At 37.3% G+C, this 20,665-nt stretch overlaps 2 protein-coding genes across 3 annotated transcripts in view; one reads left to right on the top strand and one right to left on the bottom strand.

Moving 5' to 3' along the window:
* Positions 1-334: 334 nt before the first annotated feature.
* Positions 335-20,665, bottom strand: part of LOC135682978 (uncharacterized) — a 32,271-nt gene continuing 11,940 nt past the window's right edge. Inside the window, exons 18-29 of one of the 2 annotated variants that reach the window (XM_065198103.2) lie at positions 20,132-20,167; positions 19,580-19,642; positions 18,810-18,917; positions 18,383-18,576; positions 17,879-17,960; positions 17,130-17,414; positions 15,933-16,606; positions 13,447-15,403; positions 11,327-11,646; positions 10,492-10,563; positions 9,976-10,092; positions 335-2,691 (exon numbers count right to left, since the gene is read on the bottom strand). In XM_065198103.2, the coding sequence (XP_065054175.2) occupies positions 2,563-2,691; positions 9,976-10,092; positions 10,492-10,563; positions 11,327-11,646; positions 13,447-15,403; positions 15,933-16,606; positions 17,130-17,414; positions 17,879-17,960; positions 18,383-18,576; positions 18,810-18,917; positions 19,580-19,642; positions 20,132-20,167 (4,037 nt within the window). In that variant the 3' untranslated portion in view covers positions 335-2,562. The remainder of the gene's footprint in view (positions 2,692-9,975; positions 10,093-10,491; positions 10,564-11,326; positions 11,647-13,446; positions 15,404-15,932; positions 16,607-17,129; positions 17,415-17,878; positions 17,961-18,382; positions 18,577-18,809; positions 18,918-19,579; positions 19,643-20,131; positions 20,168-20,665) is intronic. The other variant, XM_089109439.1, reaches the window with a different exon arrangement.
* On the top strand, positions 3,100-9,416 carry LOC135682980 (uncharacterized). The gene is made up of 2 exons (XM_065198104.2): positions 3,100-4,416; positions 5,070-9,416. Exons 1-2 carry the CDS (start codon positions 4,147-4,149, stop codon positions 8,832-8,834), a joined length of 4,035 nt encoding a protein of 1,344 aa, XP_065054176.2. The 5' UTR covers positions 3,100-4,146; the 3' UTR covers positions 8,835-9,416.

Genomic DNA, 20,665 nt, shown 5'->3' with positions numbered 1-20,665 from the left:
CATGATCACTGCATCTGCGCGCGTCTGCTCCATAGGCTAGAAGATCAGTGTCTAAGATTGCACTATAATTTAAACTTCGATATTTTCTTTTCTCAGATAACAAGTTATCCTTTAAAAACCTGGAAAGAAATAAAGTCTAAATATCATATGAATGGCCAAAATATCTTTTTCTTGGGTCATGAATGAAAATCAGAATAAGAAAAGAGCCTGGAAGACACTGATAAAAATGGATTGATTAAAATGAAATGAAGCAAAACGGAAAAAGTAAAGATATTTTACAATAGAAGAGCAGGAAATATTACTTGAAGCGGTGTCGCCGACTTGAAGTTATCCTCATATCTAGCCTTGACTTTTTTTGGAAGGGGGGAGGGGCTTTGCCTCACTGATAATGGGATTCCACTGTCACAAGATCAGTATTTCGGAACTGTATTCAAGGAGAACTCAGTCATATAGCAACTCACATATGGAAGCAAACAGAATAATTGACATCATTTAAACGGTTCTTGCCTTCTATTTTTCATACAAGAGTGTCGTCCTCTGATGTACCTTCATATCTGATTCATTCGTCTTGAGGCGGTATCCAGTTTTCTTCGAACTCGTCACTTTTTGTTCAAGTATCCTCAGATAGGTTAATTCTCAATCGAGTCATATGCGACGGGCTCACTCTACGCTGTTTAGCTTCAGAAATATTTGCTATGCTCTCTTTCTGTTGTGTGCGCTTTTTGTACCCCAATTCTACACCATAATCCGTAGTATTGTTACTAGGTAAGCAAAAAATACCTTTAAAAAATCCTTTCTGTTCATTTAAGTCACAATTTTCCAAATAAACGAGCAGAAACCACGCAAAACAAAGAAAACCTTTTTGTGCTTCACACTATCTGCATATCGTGCATATATATCATGACGAGAATTCTTACATTAAGGAATAACATTTACAATGCAATTTAAAGTACACAATACAACTTCTCTGAACGCCATAAAACATCTTTTTATCTATATTTACCTATTTTTGGTAAAAAGTGTCATATTAAGATTATATTTATATGTTAAATAAAGTTAACCCTCGTCTCTTGGTAACATTATCAGCTCGGGAACTGACACAAAATGTTGATGGTTGCCAGCATTAAAGACATGTAAAAGGAGTCTTTTATAAGGAAATTCAGTGCAGGCCTTGACAATTATTACGTGGTCGGTTTGTACAAGCCTGTCCGTTTTAACTTTAAGCGGAAGCCTTATTGAGAAGTGCACCTTTGAGCTTTGGTTGGACTGAAAAAAAACTGCTACCTTAAATTACAGGAAGGAAGAAGGCTTAAAAATGTCCAACTTGGAAACTAGATGAGAGTGAGGCAACGGGAATCGAGATCTATGACTACTTCATATACCTTGTCAAAGTATCTGAGGGGTCGTATTCCATAAAGTACATTTCCTTTATTGCAGGTACACAACCAGACTCGTTGTCTGGAGATACACGTGAATCGAGCTGGCAACCATCAATACAAAAACGACTAAGAATAACTATTGCGAGGCTGCGCGAAATGAGGTACCGATTACGCTTAAAATGATGCTAGTGGCAAATAGCTCAAATTTTATACAATAAAACCTCTAGACAATACACTACATTATTCTGGCGTTAACAAACAAACCCGTGTACAAGATACTGACTGCTTATCCAAAATTTCAAGAAAATATGGGCAACTCTGTTTCTAATGTACAACAGGATCTCTTCCCTCTAAACATGCTTCTTTGAAAAGCTTGTAAGATCTATTGTTCAGATCTTTCCAAATACTAAGACAAGGATGAACTTTCCACGGTTACATTCCTTATAATCATGGCTTCATTTCTAATCCTTACGTAAACTCAAGTACACTTGCCATGTGTGTGCCTTAGGACTTTAAAATAAGGAAACAATGCATACTGTAAATGCTGCTGCTGTATTTCAACCCTCTTTGTATTCTACTTAACTAATGGCTGTACCCAATTTCAAGATCTACTGAAAAGATCACAAGCAAATTGTACCTCGAATATAACGCCTATTAAAAATTTATCGATGTAATTATGGGAACAAAACCTGGCCAAAATAAAGGAAAATATTCCAGTAAAACATCTATTAGAAAGTGTTTCCCGCTGATTTTCCGTGAAATATGAATGGAAAGTTTAACCTTACGTTGACTAGTTCTGTTGAAATCTGAGGTAGAGAACTGTTTCGTATTTTCTGATATAAAAATGCCCCTACACAAACTTAACTGTAAACATACCAATTTTACTATGTCATTACCCAAATTATCCAAATCTGCCTGAAATACAATGGCTAGAAAATTCAAAGACTTTCTTTTCTACAAATTTTCAATGTACATGATAAAAAGATATTATATGATTAAAGGTCCTCACAAATATTATGAACAGTTAACGAACGGACGGAGATATCTTTTACCAAATCTCTCTGACTTGGTAGCAATGCTATTCGGTCATCCGCTATTTGTTGCTCCATCATGAATAGTATTTCTTTGTTTCCCAATTTAAGCATCTTTGGTGACTTGAGGTTCTATTCGGAGTAGAATGCAACTATTTCCCTTTGAGTTTCGAGAATATTTTCTTTCCTTTTGCTAAAAATCCTTTCTTTTTCTTCGTTTTCGGACTGTCAACAGGACTTGCACCGCTTATTGATGCAGCTGACGATTTTCGACTCGAACTCTACAAGAAGAATTAAAAAATATTAAAGATGAGAGCCGTACTCAATGTTAATGAATTTTGATGTCTGAACAATATATCAACACAAATATAACATATAATCAATGTACTTCAGCGTGTTGTATGTCGATGAATAATGAGCAAAGATTGATACAATTAAGTAATGACTTTATACATTTGGATAATAGAGAGGTTCGACGTTTTCAGTATAACTGTTCACCAGGTAAAAAGAATAGGAGCTTTACCTGATGAAGAGCTATGATCGAAACATCGAACCAATCTTTCTTTCAAATGTACAAATTCGTTATTTAATTGTATTTATCTTTGCTCACAAATATAAAAGGACTGTTCGATATGCGTGTCACATGTCCACTACATCATGTGACAGTTCGACAGATGTACAGAATTCATTGGCGATATTTCAATTCAGTTGCGATATTTCAGAGTGTTTAAACTTTGATAGGAAAATAAAACAGGGACATTGTATTTCGTAATTCCTCTTAACCACAACAGAAAAAAGCTTTTACGACAGGAGAAAGTGACAGGCGAAATCATAAAACACAAAGGTTATGGAAAATATCATAAAATGTTGTGCATGGGATTCATTGTATTAGAAAAATATCTAAATTCTCGTTCAGCTGAAGGACGGTATAATACGCTATTAAAACAGTCGATTCAAGTTGACTAAAAACATAGAATTGTGGGAACTCAGTCGAATTCGTTCTTCAGCAAGTTGCAATGCCTGTAGAACAATCAAAGTTCGCGCATTTTAAAAACAGTCCTTGCTAGCAGAAAATCTTGAGTCGATCATTTTCCTTTATTTAGAAAAGAGTAACGGAGAGCGAATAATTGAGCAGGGTAAGAGAAAAATGGGGTTATTTCTTCAATGTGTTTACTAAATAAGAGAGGAATTATTTCCAAACCAGAACGTTTATAAGGTTGGCCGCTCATTTATGCCACCTGTAAGTTTGATTATTTGCGCTAACATGGAAAACATTTCTAGCTGATTGACTCTTGTTCAAAATTATTCAACCAGGTGGCCACGGGCAACTCGCAATTCATCAACGGTCAACGTACAACTGGATCGCCGAAACTGATACGCCAAACAAATAAATAAAGTGTAAACGAAGTTAAATGTTTAAGAAATATAAATATTTCTGAAGATACAAGTATTATGAGCCCCGATTAAGTGTTTCTCTGAAATCACAACTCTTTTCCGGGAGGCTATTTGTTGTAAGATATTAATGAGACGGCGAAGGATTGGATCGTAAGTGAACAGTGTGTGAAGAGACTTGTGGGGAATAACAAATTTGGTGACTTTTGCAGTAAACATGCACATTATACAGATGCAATGGAGAAGTATATGAAAGAAAAGAAAAAACGCGGTGATACAGATAACAACAGCATCAAGGAGATAAATTACTAATTGGTTTCAGTGAAAGATAGTAAATCAACACAATGCGTCAAAGACTAAACTCTGCTCTCCTACGAGCAGTTTTTCTGACGTTCGTAATTTATTCATTGCTATTTGCAACAAGAACTGATGCAGCAGGAGAGTATGTTAAGAGCTTCGAAGACTTTAAAATAAAAGAGAAACGAAATCCTATACCAGCATTGACTCGCGATTTACAATATAATGTTGATTATATCAATAACCCATGTTTACTAGCACCTACGGCAGAGATTGCCCCTCTGATGGACATTGATGAGCTACAAAGGCAGTATAAGGTATGTATTTAGTGTAAAAGATGCAAAGTAAACAGAATACATCATGCGAAGTTTATCGCAAAATGTATCGGTTGATGTGTATTGCTTGACTCGGCTGAGAAAAGAGCAATACCTTTGACGTTTTAGAGCTCTTGTTCCTGTTAGATATTATAAGGGGAGCCGAAGTATCGAAGACGATCAGCACTTCTGAGAATCTTTTTGACTTCCAGTTAAATATAAAATATTGTTTGATGTGGAGTGTTGCCACATTTAGCAAGCATACTAAGCAACACCTCTAGATTCAGTGAAAACCAACATGGCAATGGACCGAACATAACACAGAGTTGTATTGATCAAATCAAATCCTTGAGTTATGAAATCATATCATTTTGAAAATAACATAGCTAGTTTGTGAAAGAATATAAATGCTAAGATTCGCATAAGAAAGGTTAGCTGTAAGTATTCTGAATCTTTTACCAATAATTTCTTATAACCTTCCCCGCAGAAGAACTTAGCATCGAGATTTCGGCCACTAGTTAGGTCTAAAAATTTATACCGCTTGAAGTTTGTAGCATTGGTGTATTATAAAGGTATTGACTTACCATAGTGAAACGCACAAAATCATAATTCTGAAAAACTATAAAATGTTAACATAGAGTTTCTTTTTTCAACAGGAAACAAGAAAGGCTCTTCTTAGCCAAAGCCAACTGGAGCATTCAAAACAACTCTACCACAAAATGGTACTAGAAGGATACCTATTAATGGCTTGCATGATAAGAGTGGAGTTTGGAAATGCAAAAGCCGAGCGAATGATTGACAAATGGATATCAGGATATGACAACCCGTCATTCAAACAAGTGATCGAGGACAATCTTAAATCTGTTTTAGATATCGCTGACTCAGCAGTATCAATAAAGCAATGCAGGCATTGGGTAGTCATGGCAACACGGTATAATGAATTTCAAGTCCCGGCATCAACTAGCACACAGAGTGTGTTTGACTATTTGACAGATAAGCTGAGCATAGGTGGTGGTTCGTTTGCAAAAATCGGACCATACACGGGCTCTGTGATCATGCGGTGTTTACAGACTGCACCTGGACTCAATAAGGGTGAAAAAGAACGCATTTCCAAGTTAGTGGGCGCTGGTCAGCAGTTTACATACCAACTGATCGGGGCTTCAATGTCACGGATACTTGGTCATCACAGCAGCGCAGATTTATTGCGCATAATAGCACATGACTTGAACAGGGCAGGCAACTTGGAACGCGATGAGGTCAGAAAAAGAGTGAGGTTTCTCGTAAGCGGATTCAGACTTAGCGAAATATGCAAAAGAGGAAAAAGCGACCAGGACTGCCTTGAAGCAGTCGAGGCTGACTTTTCAGCCCATACCCCCCAGGAAGATCCATCCATCCCTCCACATCTCCTACACCCAGCCCTGACACATCCTCCAAATCCAAAGCCGCTGCTTGAAGATAAGCTACATAAACTGTTGCAGGACAACACACCTTCCAAGCCTGCTAAACCAGCTCCTAGCAAAGCCGGGGGAAATCCGCTGACAAATAAGGTAGGGAAACAGCCCCTGACACACAAACCATCTGGAAGCAACCTGCTACCAACCAAACTGGGGGCAGATCATCCCGGTATAACTGCAGTTGGAAATCCTCCCAAGGTGGGGGCATTATCTGAGCACCCATTGGTTCACCATGTTGGCGAAGATTGGCCTTTGGATGTGCACCCGGAGCACTTAACGACTTCAGCAGACGAGCTTGTAAATAAGGTCAACGAGCTTGAAAACCCTATTATTACCAGCATAATGGAGAACAAGAACCCCGAACTACTAAAACTTCTACAACAAAGCGGCAGCCCAGAGTTACTCCAAACACTGCTCAGCTCATCTGCGCCATTGGTGAATACAGCAGCAAAGGGAGATTCCCAGGAAACGACTCGCAAAGAGAAGGCAAGGCAGCGACTCAGACAGCTCCTGGCGGCTTTTAAGGGTAATAAACAGAAGCTGACAAATGCCATAAAAGCACATGCGCGACTGAGGCTGCTTTCGTACCTCAAGAACCACAGAAATTCAAAGTTACTGCAGCTGATGAAAATGAAATACAAAGAGCCCTTGTTGGCACAAGTAACATCACACGAACATGTGAACAATGAGGGCAATCATCCACCGTTAGTAGTCAATTTCAAAGAGAAGCCAAAAACCAAATCTGAAAAGGCGCTTGAGCTGTTGAAGTTGCTAGAGCTGAAACATGATGCAGGTCATGCAAAAATTCACCCTACAGAAATGCAACCAGGCCGGGAAATCCTTGATGAGCTAAAGGATGAACTAAGCACTCTTGGCTTCAAACATAAACACAAGCCCTCACGATATGTAGATAACACTCTTGTTCATTTCGGGGATCTATTGTCAACAGGAGTTGGACTCCCTATGGATTACGAAGCAGGAAAGGCTTTTGATTCTTATGCTACCAGCAAACACCATCGCAACCCTTTCCAATATGAAGAAGACTGGAAAGGATCATTGTGGCACACCAGAAAACATCGTCATCATCGACCAAGCAGCCACGGGTTGTTTTTGAACCAACCACATCTTGGATTTATAAACCACATAAACGAAAATACAGAGCAGCGTCCTGCAGAGGTCTACCCGTCAGCCAGAATGACACCGGGTAAAATGGAAAAGCAAACTGAGCCTGGAAATCTGTTGACAGAGGATGTAGCAGCAACATTTGGTGATGACAAAGGAGGCAATCCGAATAAAGACAACCTGAAAAACGTTTTTAAGGATATGGCATCTAACAGTATGGATTCAAATGATATTGAGAACCTTATGTCCAATTTGCCTGGCATAGTAGGGCATCATGTTGGAAAAGGGGAGCTCCACGACATCCTTGCACAGTTTGGCAAATCGACTGGTAAACCAGTTAACAGTGAGCAAAGTAGTAATGAAATGGTTCAGCTAAATAGTGGTAGCCATTTTGATGGCGAACACGCTGCTCACATTCCACAGCAATTCATGCAGACTCCAGCTTCTGGGTTGCTTAACGATGGTGCGCAAATGGGCGAGACTGACGTGGCAACCCTTCAAAAGCATCTGCAGCCACAAAAAATTGTCGAGCTAGCCGAGCAGGGCCAAGGAGAGCAGGTGAATAGCGAGGGTCAACTCCCACTAACGAGTGATGCTGCTAGGCTTCAATACATGATGTCACACGGAATTATGGATAAGTACGGACATGACAATGAAAAAATTATAAATATTCACCCAAATCAGAAGGTTATTCACATAAATGGGTACGGGAATGGGCCTGGGGGTCTAGGAGAGAACGTCCCGAACTTCAATGGAGAACATCTGATGAGCGCTCAAAGTCAAAGTGAAGACAATTATGCAGGTATAAATGAAAATGAGGCGAAACCGAAAATGGATTTATTGAATCTTAACGGCAGAATACAGGGTATCGAGGGGCTTGAAGATGATAAAATGGCGTTTAAGGATTCAAGGAATTACGAATCACTGGGTTCTATTGGGAAGACAGTTGAGAACTTTATTTCCACAGATGGAAGGCCGTCAGTTGATTCAGAGGCATCAAAAGAGCTCAAAGAACAAGAGAATTTTGATGCAGATGTACTGGAAAACGAAGCGAAGGCTGTGCACCATCTTTCAGCTGTGAAGCCAACAACGATCAACACAAACTACCTTGAGTCACTTTCTAGTGAGGACTTTGATCACGATGAAACAAGACAAGCCACGGTTACCCAAGGAGCGAAACAAAGCGATCCCATCGACGACTACATGGATTTTATTCATAAACAAGATGCAGTAGATGAAGATTACGCCCAACACTACTACAAAAATAAAAATAATGCCCTTTCAGGAAATTCTGGGTTTAGTACTGATTTCGAATATCAGCAGTTTGAAAAAAAATCATCGCTTAAGAAAAGGGACGACAAGAAGAAGCATACAGGTAATTCTGGCTTGAGTCACAATAAGAATATGAAAATTGGCGCCAAAGTGAAATCGGGAGCAAACAAGGACACGAGGGTCAGCAGCCAAAGTGAAAATAAGCAGAAATTAAATTTACAGGGTAATCTTAAATCTGCCAAAACAAAGCAAAATGGAGCTAATAACAAGCAAAAGGACGCTGAGAAGAGACGAGAACGACAAAAGGGAGGAGCAAAAGTGACTTCGAAACAGAAAAAGAAAACAGCAGCGAACAAGGCGAAAGTAAATGTATATCAACCGAAGAGAAATCAACAAAAAAAACTCAACGGAAAACAAATGAACGGGAAAAATAAGGGCAAAGAAAATGCAAAAGGAAATATAAAAATAAAGGGTAAAAGAAAAAATAATCACCAAAATGCAAATATGGCCTTGAATAAACAAAAGAATCATAACAAAGGTGATTTAAAGGAGAGAGAAATGAGTATTCTATGATGATTTCGCATGTACGACCGTGACAGAAATGTCGTGGAACTACTTGGAGACATTAACGGAGCTTGACTTGAAGGAGGATTTTGCGTGTACGTCTGTGACTGAAATGTTTTGAGACTATGTGCCTTGGTTGAAATGATTGTACAGTGTCAAAAAGAGGATAATTTAACCAATAATCTCATCGTATTACAAACTATACAGTTAAACATGTTGAGGTAAAAACAAAGCCGTTTCTGTTTTATCTCCAAGCAAGATATTAGATGGAATCTTTGTTAAGAAAATGAAAAAATGCGTTAGTTTCACCGAGCAGATCTGTAAATACAGCGATATATCTTTATTGTGGGTAGATAAATATAGCGATAAAGCACGAGCACGTGCTACGCATGAATAATGTATGAGACGGCATGAAAGAAAGCGCGGTGTCACTGAAGAAGTGGAATAGTGACACACAGTAAGAAACAATGTTTTGCTATGATTTCTTTGTTATATTGCAATGTATGCCAAAATCGTTATTGTAACATAAATATAAACTGACAGTACTTTGTAACCTTAACAGTAGTTTTTGATTGACTTATTGTGAATAAACACGTTGAGCATTGTCTGGATTATTTTGATGTCTTTGACTAAAGTCGTATGCGATCGTCTTTGCAGAGTTTCTTAGCGGGGATTGCAAGAGCAATATGAATTTTTAAAAATCCGGCTGGTAAAGTAGAGCCACTGAGTGTGGGAAGAAAACTATTTGGTTTATAAATGAAAATGCATTAAACACGGAGGTAAAACTTAAAGAATTCATCTTTATAAACATGGGCACTGATGCCAAAAGACTACAGCCAACTTTTAGGTAGGAGAGGAGATACATTTGGACTAAAAAATATATCTATAAATAGGTATTCCCAATTGAAAATGTCCGAAAGGGTTTCAAAAAGTCGTGGGGGTCACAGCACCATAATTACACGCTTGTGAATCTTACAGAAAAACTGCCAAGAAACTATAGCGATAAACATGATAGTTAGCTCTCATTCTTAACAACAACAAAAAACTTAACTATCAGTTGTGAAGGAAACAGGAAAAAACAATATAAAACAAGGTTCTTGCAACCGAACTGAACCAAGAGTTCCGTGATAAAAAGAATGGAATAGAATACCTGAAAACTTGGACTTGTTGCTCCCATATTTATTTCAAATTCTTCTGAATCGGAAGGAACTGGGCAGTTCTCTAAGAAATTACTCGGTACCAAACCTCGTTCACCACTACTTTGGGCCTGCCGTGATAAAAAGAATATGTTAGACAAGACAAGTTATATCAAGTTATGTCACAGACCAGTGGGAAATGAAAATGCTTGGAGAAATATACACAGTCATTGCGATAATTAGTAATATGGAAAACTTGTTTAAAAGGTAGTAAATTATTTACAATAGTACACTGTTGGTTCACGAAGGCCTCCTGTCTTATTTTGTGAGGGAAAGACGTATTTTTACAGAGTTCTGTTTTGACCATTTCCTAGAGATTCAAATGAAAACCACTGTACAACATAAAATTTATACATAAATCACTTGCAACTAGAGATGCTTCAAGTAAATATCCTTGGCAGTTTAATTTAATTAAGATTCTATGGATATTAGTTTATTATCAAGAAAGAGGACGATTAAGAGCTACTCACGGCAAAGAAGCCATCTTCATCCATGTCTCCAAACACGAGGAGAATATCCCCCTTGTTGAAGGGAAGCTCGACCTGTGACACGTAAAGTATATAAAAGGATGGTAAATTGAATCTCAAAAATAGATAGTCATGCCAAAGAAAAGCAAAATCGGACATTTTGTAGGCTGCGCTGAACATTAGCAAGTATGAGGTAGTGTGAAATCATCATCTCCATTTTTAATATTTAATTTGTTACATGAGTCATAAATCGTTGCTACCTGTCTGCATAAGCAAATATTTATGATCCAGAAAAAGTACAAAGAAGTAAGCTATTAAACAAATATTGAATGGAATATAAATCAACTAGAATAATTACGTAATACGGAAAACGAAAACAGATGATTTATTAAACAGCAATTTGGGGCAAAGAGTGAAGAAAAGTGACGGGTGGATCATAACGTGTATGAGGTATGTAGCTCCAGGGATCAGCATAGCAAGAGATAGAACCACATGAAAAAATGAGGTCCAACCACATCTAAAAGCATTTGTTGCCGAATTATATATAATCAACCAAAACTTTGAAAATCACTTAAACTGAGCCTCTGTTATAAAGTTAGGCATATTACGATGCGTAAGAAAGATTAAGCATTATAACACACTATATTTTTGCAATGAAAAATGTGTGTGCGATTGAAAGCTAAACAAGCACAATCAATTGCTACAAGCTATTACTTTCTGACATAAGTTCTGTCACTGACTAGCCCAAAAAGCTCAATTAATTGTAAACTAAATCATTTAAGATCAAGATTAATAGTGGATTACAATATTCTTACTAGCACCGTGTTCGTATGCCTACCTCTGAATCGACATTAGGTGATGATACAGCCGGGTCATAATCGTACAGCGCAATCATCCTTCGCGGAGGAAGGCAGTAGATGCTGTCTCTTTCAGATATGTAACGATAATCTTTCTCCTTTTCCTCAAGTTCAATATTTTCGATTCTTGCGAAAATTTCTTCCATTTTTGTATCTTCTTGCTTAGCTTCCTGGCCGGATTCCTTTGTCAGTTTTCCTTCTGAAGTACCACCAGACTCTTTTCTGGCGCCTTTATTATCTGACGTATCGGTCTTGTCTTGATTAACTGTAGCCGAGTGTGATTGGCTTTGGCGTCGATGTTCTTTAAAAGAATCAAGAAGAATTAATAGAGGGCATCAAAAGATCTGAATGAACATACGTTTGTGCCATTATGGATTCCACTTTAAGGCTTTATTCGCCGTAAAACTGATAAAACCTGCACTTACTCTATTCAGCTGGTATAAACATATCAACAGCATTGGTAACTGAACTTGGGTCTACCTTCCCACTTAGAAATACAACTAGAAGACGCCATTCATAAATACATTCCAGGGATAATCACATACGTAATAGAGTTCTTCCTCTACTTCAATTGGCGTCATTGCAAAGTATGTCTCTAACTCATTAGGAACATGATTCAGGAAGCTCAAATGGATTCAACCTGGCATGATTCAAAGCAAGCCAAAAACGTGTTGCATTCAGAATTAAAAATTACCAGAATCATTCAAACATAATTTCCGTAAGACCATTACCAGAATACGTCACTTGAAATTTGAACCATGTCAGATTTAAATAAGTATTCTTCCAACTTCAAAATAAAACGAGCGAATCTTCTGCTGTGATTCCAAAATGCTGATACACTTTCCGTTGATCATTAGAAAACGTCTCAAAAACCTATTAGAAAATCTGATTGGCGGAAATCCATTCATCTTGAACAATGCTTTGATACAAACAATATTGTCTTGGACCAATAAGGATTGCCCATATAAGGCAAAGTTTGTTTTTCTAGACATGCGGCATGATTTGAAAAAGACGATGACCTAATACTGATTGCAGGGACATGCTATACATTTGAAAAGACGCTGTGAGTTGGGAGGTCGAATTGATCAATAACCATTCACTAAGTACAGGTGTTGGGAACTGATCAACTTTTAATCATCAGCAAATGCAAAAGAGGCAGATTATTTATGTACCATTTCAGTTTACACGGCGTCATGGATGTTCTAAACGGGGTTTCAGTTGCCTAATGATCGCATTAAGCGTGAAACACCTTTTCTAATGACCCCCTTTCTATAGTGTAAAGCTCTATCAATACGGCATCGAAGACTTTTTGACAGACCGGTAAACAGTAATTTTCATTACAAAAAGGAGTTATAGCTATTTTTAACGGCTTGAAAATTCTTCACACTTTTGTTTCTACATACGTCATTATCACTTCATTATCACGAATGCAAAAAGCCTTTACGTTTTTTATTATGAAAATTGACTAGTTGCATATTCGATACACTTTATACAGTGAAAAATCTCTAAAAAATTGATGTCCTTAGATTTCCTGTCTACAGAAACCTTTTTGGTATTGATAATCGTGTTTTGATTCTTCATTGCGAAAATAATAAGTATATAAGATTAATGTGGGACAACAATAGCAACAAAAGAAAATAGTTTCACCTTAAGATGAAGTTACACGATTACAAAAGTTCTGCCGGATAGGTGTGATTTAAGCTACCTTCAAATTGTGAAATGGTTGATAACATGGTTTCAAGACAAAATTATTCATATTTTAAAGATCTTTGATTTTTCAATATATTTGGTTGGTTCTTTTGAAGTAACTAGCTATTATTTGACAGCTAAAGTTCTGTCTCTCTTTAAAATAACCAGCATTTAGTTGTTGAATAAACAATTCGGCATTTCCTAACTTTACTCTTATAATCTATGTCAGTCCTAGTTCTAACACATTGTCAATTCTATAACACATTAGCAAAGTAAAATTGCAAGTAAAATGAAGGTTAGTATAAAGAATCAATACAAACCCTTAAGAGCGAATAATTTTTCCTTTAAGAAGCTTATGCAAAAAGAAGACACAAGAATTCTACAAAAATAAACATAAACATAATCCACTTACCGCGTTCCTCTGAAATTTGATCTTCTGAATCCCCTGTGATATCTGCAGAAGGCGGTGGCGGTATGTTAAACGAATTTCCAAAATCACCCAGACTCACTTCCTGCACCATGTTACTCGGTACAAATCCTCGCTTTTCGTGCAGTTCGCCATAGTAAAAACCGTCCTCGTCACAATCGCCGAAAACTTTGATTAAGTCGCCCTCGGTAAAAGGCAATTCTTCGTCCACGCCATCTGTGTTTGGAGACATTGTTATTGGGTCATAAGAAAACAATGCAACAAAAACCCGCACATTTTTCACAATTGTTTTATCTTCCACGTGGTTTGTACGCGTGTCTTCACCCGAAACCTCATCGATCCCATTCACATTATTGTCTTTTAACTTGTCGTCCTGTGAACTGGAAACAGGTTCTGCTTTATGAATGCTTTTATCAATAGGAACCCCACTAAAAACATTGTTATTCATTGCAGGTTCCTCTGTAAATGACCCAGCGGGCTCTTCTGAACGCTTTTCAGTTCCGTTGTTTTCATGCTCCGTGTTAGGGATACTCTCAACGCCGGTTGGTATAAAGTCTGGCTTATATTCTGTCTCTGAGTCTAAGATTGATTCATCAAAACTATCTACAGCGTTTAAAGTGTACAAATCGTGAACCGAAGTTGATGGAATCTTAATCGGTTCATCGTCAAAGTTGTCAATGTCTAGCTCGTCATCTTCGGCATTTTCTCCTTCCGAGACAACCTGCCCCATCGACTTCGGTTCTTCTACTTCAACTGACACTTCGTTTGCCTGAGTCGACCCTCCTGTAGGTGTACTGTTCCGATAAGTACTTTCTTTTTTGCCTTCTAAAATATCAATATCCTTGTTTTGATGCAAAGGAGATGATTGGTTCTGGATACCAACTTGACTAGCGCTCAAGTCAAAACCATTTCTAACATTATTCTCCTGCTCGTCTGCTACAATTTTATCTTCTAAAGCCAGTTGTCTAGAGTCATCTAAGCTCCCATGATCAGCACTGGCGATTTCTAATGAATTATCCCCCTTGGCAAATTCAATGTTCGACGATGGATCAGAGTTGTTTTGGACCCATTTCCGCCTCACAGGCAGTGTGTTTATGTTTTCATGATCGTTGGTCTGAGCGGGTGTCTCCTTTGCTGGTAGATCATCGTCCTTATCATACACATTTGGCTGCACATGCATTGAGTTAGCGTTAACATTTTCTGATAAGATAGGCCCTACTTTGATGTTTATTGCCTTGGCGCCTTCGGGTTTAATATTCTCAACATCATTAGACAAATCAGATAAATCCGTTACTGGAATACTAGCAACTGTTGCTAATCTCTCGTTTTCTTTATATTTTCTATCATTCTGTTTACTTTCAGCTTTGTCGATGTCATCTTTCTCCAAGTCAAGAGGCAACTCGGGCACACCTTCAACAATGTCCTTCTCAAGAATATCAACAACATCATCTGAGTCAAATGTCAACGTGTCCTTCGATGTAAATGTACTCTTCTTTTCTGAAAATTTCTCCGAAGCTTTGCCGTTCTTCTCTTCCACGTCGTATGTTTCATTTTTCTCCTCTTCTGAATGAAAACTAAATGTTTTGTTGGCTGGCGACGCGTGACCTCCTTCTCCTTTCGACAGACTGTATGTTCTCTGTGTACCATTAATAGGACTTCCATCTTTGTCGTACTCAAGCAACTCTTCGATTGTCTCTTCTTCGATCGCGGAAAGTTCAGAATCGGAGCTGGACAAGAGTTCTTCAAGAGCAAAGTGCTTCCTCGGCTTCACTTCAACGGCATCCGGATAGTCAGCTTCCGGAATGGTCACGGTATCCTGTTCATCTTTTATCGAATTGGCACTAGGATAATCCGGCATCGGAATGCTTGGCAGAATCAGATTGTCAGGCGGATTTCCATCCACTGACTTTGAAGGAATTTCTGTCGTTGGAACAGGAGGAGCCTTCAAAAGAAATGGCCAATTTACAATATACATGACAATATCGTTCTACAAACATTGCTAGACTTCCAACAAAAGCCTTTTATACTTCTAATAAATATTATCTAATTGTAAACTATTCATATCACAATTTTTTTGAACTCGTTCTGCACTTTTTAACTCGTTTTGCTCAATTTAGCATATTACAATATGCAAGCCTAGCCTATCCTGGCAGGAAGTAACCAGAGTGTATTTGGTGACCAGTAGTTACAGTATGTAACAGCGAGTTACCCAAAGTCACTAACATGTAGTGAATAACTCACAAAAAGTAAGCAAATGATATTATGTAACTTAACTCCTGCTTTTATAGCCCTGAAATTACTGGTATATGATTAACCAATAGCCAAATCTGACAAGCTTATCTATAGAAAAGAATAAACCCCTAGGAAAAATTGCAATTGCCCAGTCACACATTATGTGATTAGAAGGACACAAGCTTCGACAAAAAACACAGTGAAAAAAGTCACAATTTCACACAGTCAAAACAACTCACTGATTCCAGTTGATCATCCGTAGGCTTTGTACTGTCGATCTCCTTGCTAGAATGAAAATCAGGAGGAGCCTCCTCGTCAGAGTCATCTTCTTCACTGTCTGAATCTTCACTATCAACTACGTCATATCGAATCACTGTCGGTTTTACTTTAACTTTAGCATTTACATCATCAATCTTCTGGCCTGTCTTTGAAACGTCAGCTTTCTGCTTTTCATCTACTGTATCAGTATCTCCTAAAGCCTTGGGAACCTTTTTGTTTGGCTCTGGAGCCTTTGCTTTAGAGCTAACAGTCTTCATAACAGTTCCTTTTTCCTTGTTATATATCTCTTTGTATAGAAACTTATCCACTGGCAAAATAACAACATTTGATATAGCTGACTCGCCAAATATAGACACTGTTTTGACCCAGAGCTCAATGTATTCCACTTTTGAGTCTTTAAGGATGGCAGCAAGGTCCTTAGCTTGTATTTTTGCATGATCAACTGTTGGCTGGTCGATAAACAGGGCTTCATGATCGTTCATATAAATCATGTAGCCTTTGACGATAGGCGATTTGGCAGCATCTGTTTCTGTTATTGTGACGGGGAGCCATGATACATTAACGGAAGTCGCTTCATGGCTGGCTGACTTTCGGATGACTCTTGCGTGAACATTCAACGGAGGTTCTGGTGGAGCTGTAAATTGATATTTGCATAATTTGATACATGTCAAACGGGCATTTATAATTGACTCCCATTAAATAAACGAAACAGAATATTAATTTGAAGAAGCAAATCAAATACTTAATGCGCATAGAAAGTTGGCAGATTAATAAAACAAAGACAAAAATATCTGGACAGGGTTAGCGGGGTACGTTGGTCAAAAAACAAAAATACTTTACAGATTCATGGGGCAGTGATGGTCTGGTAAAAGGGAGGGGTGTTGGGCAAACTATGTCCTAGATCTGACGGCTTTTGCAAAAAAAATCCTCCGGCACTAACGTTTGTTTGCCGAGAATGATAAAAATCTCATGCAAGATCACCTCTTTGCCAAAGTAAAATGTGTATCCCCAAAAATGTTCATAGACGATTGGAAAATAGATAGAACAGACTCTTAGTTGTGGCCAAGCAACCGATTGGAGCTTGAAAGTTCTGATAGAATGAATCCATCTGATGTATATAAACCGGGTCCTTACAAAATCCTCAATTATCCTCCTACCTCCTTTAGTTGTCCTGAATATCAAACCATTTGACATCACAGTGCCAGCTTTCTTTATCTTACGCTGATCAACAGTCGCTCTGGCCTCAACACTGACCTCGTACTCATGATCAGGAATGAGGCTTGTAAGTTTGAATCTGTCAACACCAGGCTTCAAGACGTGAATTTCTTTTCCATCCAAGTACACTGCATGCATCATGGAACTGTTGCCACACGCCCACTCCAAATCAGCTGTTGTTGCAGATGAGTTGGAAACCCGTAGATCAGTTGGTATTGCGCTTGCTCCTATGATTAAAGGGTCGAAAAAAACGTCCTGACAAATGGAACCTCGATGGCTAATTGCTTAAGAAATACAGATTCTCGCTACAGATACAGATACAGTTTGCCTCTTCAAATATCAAAGCACTGGCGACGTAGAGTTAGATACAAAGATCATTTTATTTCAGTTTAATTAAACGATCCAAAAATGATCATAAGCTCTCTTAATCTTAATCAAAGAATTAATGCGCTTGTTAATTTTATCAAAAAAGTTTGTGGTGTGAGAGTTTGATGAATAGAGAATTTCCTTTCTTACTGGAAGAATTTGGCCTAGGCAAACATAAGATAAATGCTTCTAATTTTTGCAGCCAGGAAACAAATCCTTTTCAACCCTGATAATGATTCTTTGCTAGACTAAAGAGTTATACACAGAATTTTTATATCAAAATGTTCAATGTTGATATCGCTGTTGGTTATCTGGGTTCGCTCACCTCTGCCTACAGTTATCGCAGCAACAGATCCAGGAGATTCTTTTTCGTCCTTATCAAAACAGTGAACGGTTATTCGATGAACCTAGCAGAGAAAATATACCTTTCAGCAGACGTGATCAAGTTATATTTTGTTTACATGAAAACGAGAAACCTACACCCTTAATAACAGACAAATGCTTGATATTTTCCTTGATTATCTCTAAAAAAAAGTCTTCTCAATTGTAAATAACGAAAACTTTTCAAAAGTGAGAAGAAACACACAAAAATCAAAGAAACAGAAATAATCTTAAAAAAAATTAAATGTAACTTTAATGGAATGGATTTATAATATATTTTCTGAAAATGGGTGTATGTTGATAAAAAACCTCTAAATGCAAGGCTGCTTGGAAATAAAGGTAGAAAGAAAGACGCAACTGCTTTGCAGAAATCATGCCTAAATGACATTGTAATTAATCAACTGTATATTAATCAAAGCTTACATGCACAGTTCTTATCCAAGCTTACCTTGTCACGAGCTACATCAGAAACAATAGCCTTCGTCTTATTTGAGCCAATCACAGTCTCCTTTAATTGTCCGTCTGCTTTGATGGAATAGCCTCGAATTTCGTCTTCCCCGACATTCTCCGGCGCCAACCAACTTATTACTATGCTGTTATTAAGTTGTCTTTCTAATTTAAGCTTTCTTGGTGGCGGTAGACCTAAAATGAACATGTCTATTACAATTAACGGAAAGAGAGGAAGCCTGAGCAACGACGGGCATTCGAATCTAGCAATAAGTAGCGAATGCGTCACAAACGATTACAATTTTCATCTTTTAATTAAGATCTCATTTTATTGTTTTATGTGCAGAGTGGAGGTTTTCTTGCAAAAAAAACTTCTGCAGAAGAATCCATTTATGATCACATCATTATGGTGAAAACAAAAATTTTACCTTTTTTCTTGAAAAATTCATCCTCACTCTCACCACTAGTCTCTCCTTTGAAAATATCACCAACTACTGGTACTGACATAGGCCTGGGAGTCATCTTTAGGTATTCAGCTGCAAAGAGAAGTGGTATTTGACCTGCTAAAGGGCATGATGTAAAAACTTCTAACTTTTCTCTTTTTTGTATCATGTGATAATACTGCAAGGTTTAGTAGGAAATTTCTTATTTCATTTTATTACAAACTGAGTGTGTTGTCTTATGTGATTATTTTTATATTTAAGGTAATGGACAGATAATAAAGTAGCTGAGGCAATCTGTCAATAAACAACTGACCAATCAGTGAGCGTGATAACACTTACGTGCTCATTCATTGGCTAATATTGATTGACAGTTGATTTAATCAATTCAGTATATGTTCATTGTCTTTAAGAAGCTTTACATATACTTTATTTAGATTCAATACATATTTGAATACTTTAGCTATCATTATTGGTCGGAATTAAAACTATTGTAATCATATAAAAATGAATACAGTAATTATATTATATTTTAACTTAGAGATGATGAAAGCTGGATTTTCTTAGAAATTAACATTTATTCGCTGTTTATTTTAAAGGTTTACTTTTTCTGTCTGTTTTATCAACTTTTTTCAAATACACATCTTTAAAATTTTAAAACTCTGATGAATGAAATACTAATCTATGTATTTAGAATTAATAAGGTTGTTTTAAATTAATCTATTTAACGAAAGTTTAAATTTTGTTAACTATGTTACCATCAATGGGTTGATCTTCAACGAGAGCTCTAGGAGATTCCACCATGGAGAGTGGCCAAGTTACTGAAGTGATCAAAATTTATAAAATAACTTTTAATCAAACAGAGTTTATAAAATAATGTTGATATGTTCACTTGGATAAAAACATTTCGTTTAGTTATAGTTCTTTTGAATCTCAACAACCATACTTATCAAATACTGATAAATATTTGCATTAATATGTAAATTACTTCAACTTTACTGAATACCAAAAGATATTATTTATGTCCAATAAGGGAATATACTAAAGATGTTTATCTTTTTTACCTTGGCAGGAAAAGATGGCTTGGGTTTTGAATTATCAATTAAAAGATTCAAAGTAAAAATTTGATGCGATTAAAATCATTTTACAAGAATTTATTTCATGCCTTTTCGTGCTCCCAGAGCGGCAATTTTCTGAAACTTTAGCACAAAACAAAAACAAAAAATGATGCAAAACAAGAAAGATCTAAAAATAGTACAGAAAGAGTTTCCTTGGCTCCTAAAAATCCACGTGCTTTCAAAGGTACATACCTTCAGTAAGGTCTTCATCGCTTTCATCTCCAGGATCTGAAAAAATAATGAAGTTAAACTGGAGATTGCTTCTTAAAACGTCGGTTGCAAAGTAGTCGATGATGTATACACAAATCTGCACACGATTTGGTGAGTAGAACTGGGCGGTTGTTTGTAGTTGATGCACGCTTAATGGTGTCATTAGGCAGCTTTTGAAAGTTGAAAAGCCAAAACATGAATCAGATGGTCAGGAAATTACAAAACGTAGAGCAACTCCTAAGTGAATTCATTCCCTTTGCTATTTACCCTTTATTCATCAGTGCTTAGATCAGCTATAGGCTGCTTGCTGATAACGTTTCAGCTTCATTTCATGAGAGGCAGCAGCAATATTCCTATTTCTTTAAATGTGACGTTTCAGAACCTTCTATAATGTCTTTACATGTTAAGACGAGACTTTCGGTATTTCGAAAATGTAGGGATGGCAAAATAAGGAAATGGCAAGGTGAATATCTGCATCTTCAAGATAATGGTTAAAAGGTTCAAAAAGACTCATAG

Source organism: Rhopilema esculentum, chromosome 7, assembly GCF_057945365.1.
Source record: "Rhopilema esculentum isolate cy_ngs chromosome 7, ASM5794536v1, whole genome shotgun sequence".
Lineage (NCBI taxonomy): Eukaryota > Metazoa > Cnidaria > Scyphozoa > Rhizostomeae > Rhizostomatidae > Rhopilema > Rhopilema esculentum.
Note: the sequence above shows the minus strand (reverse complement) of the source record. Positions and strands in the feature narration are given on the sequence as shown.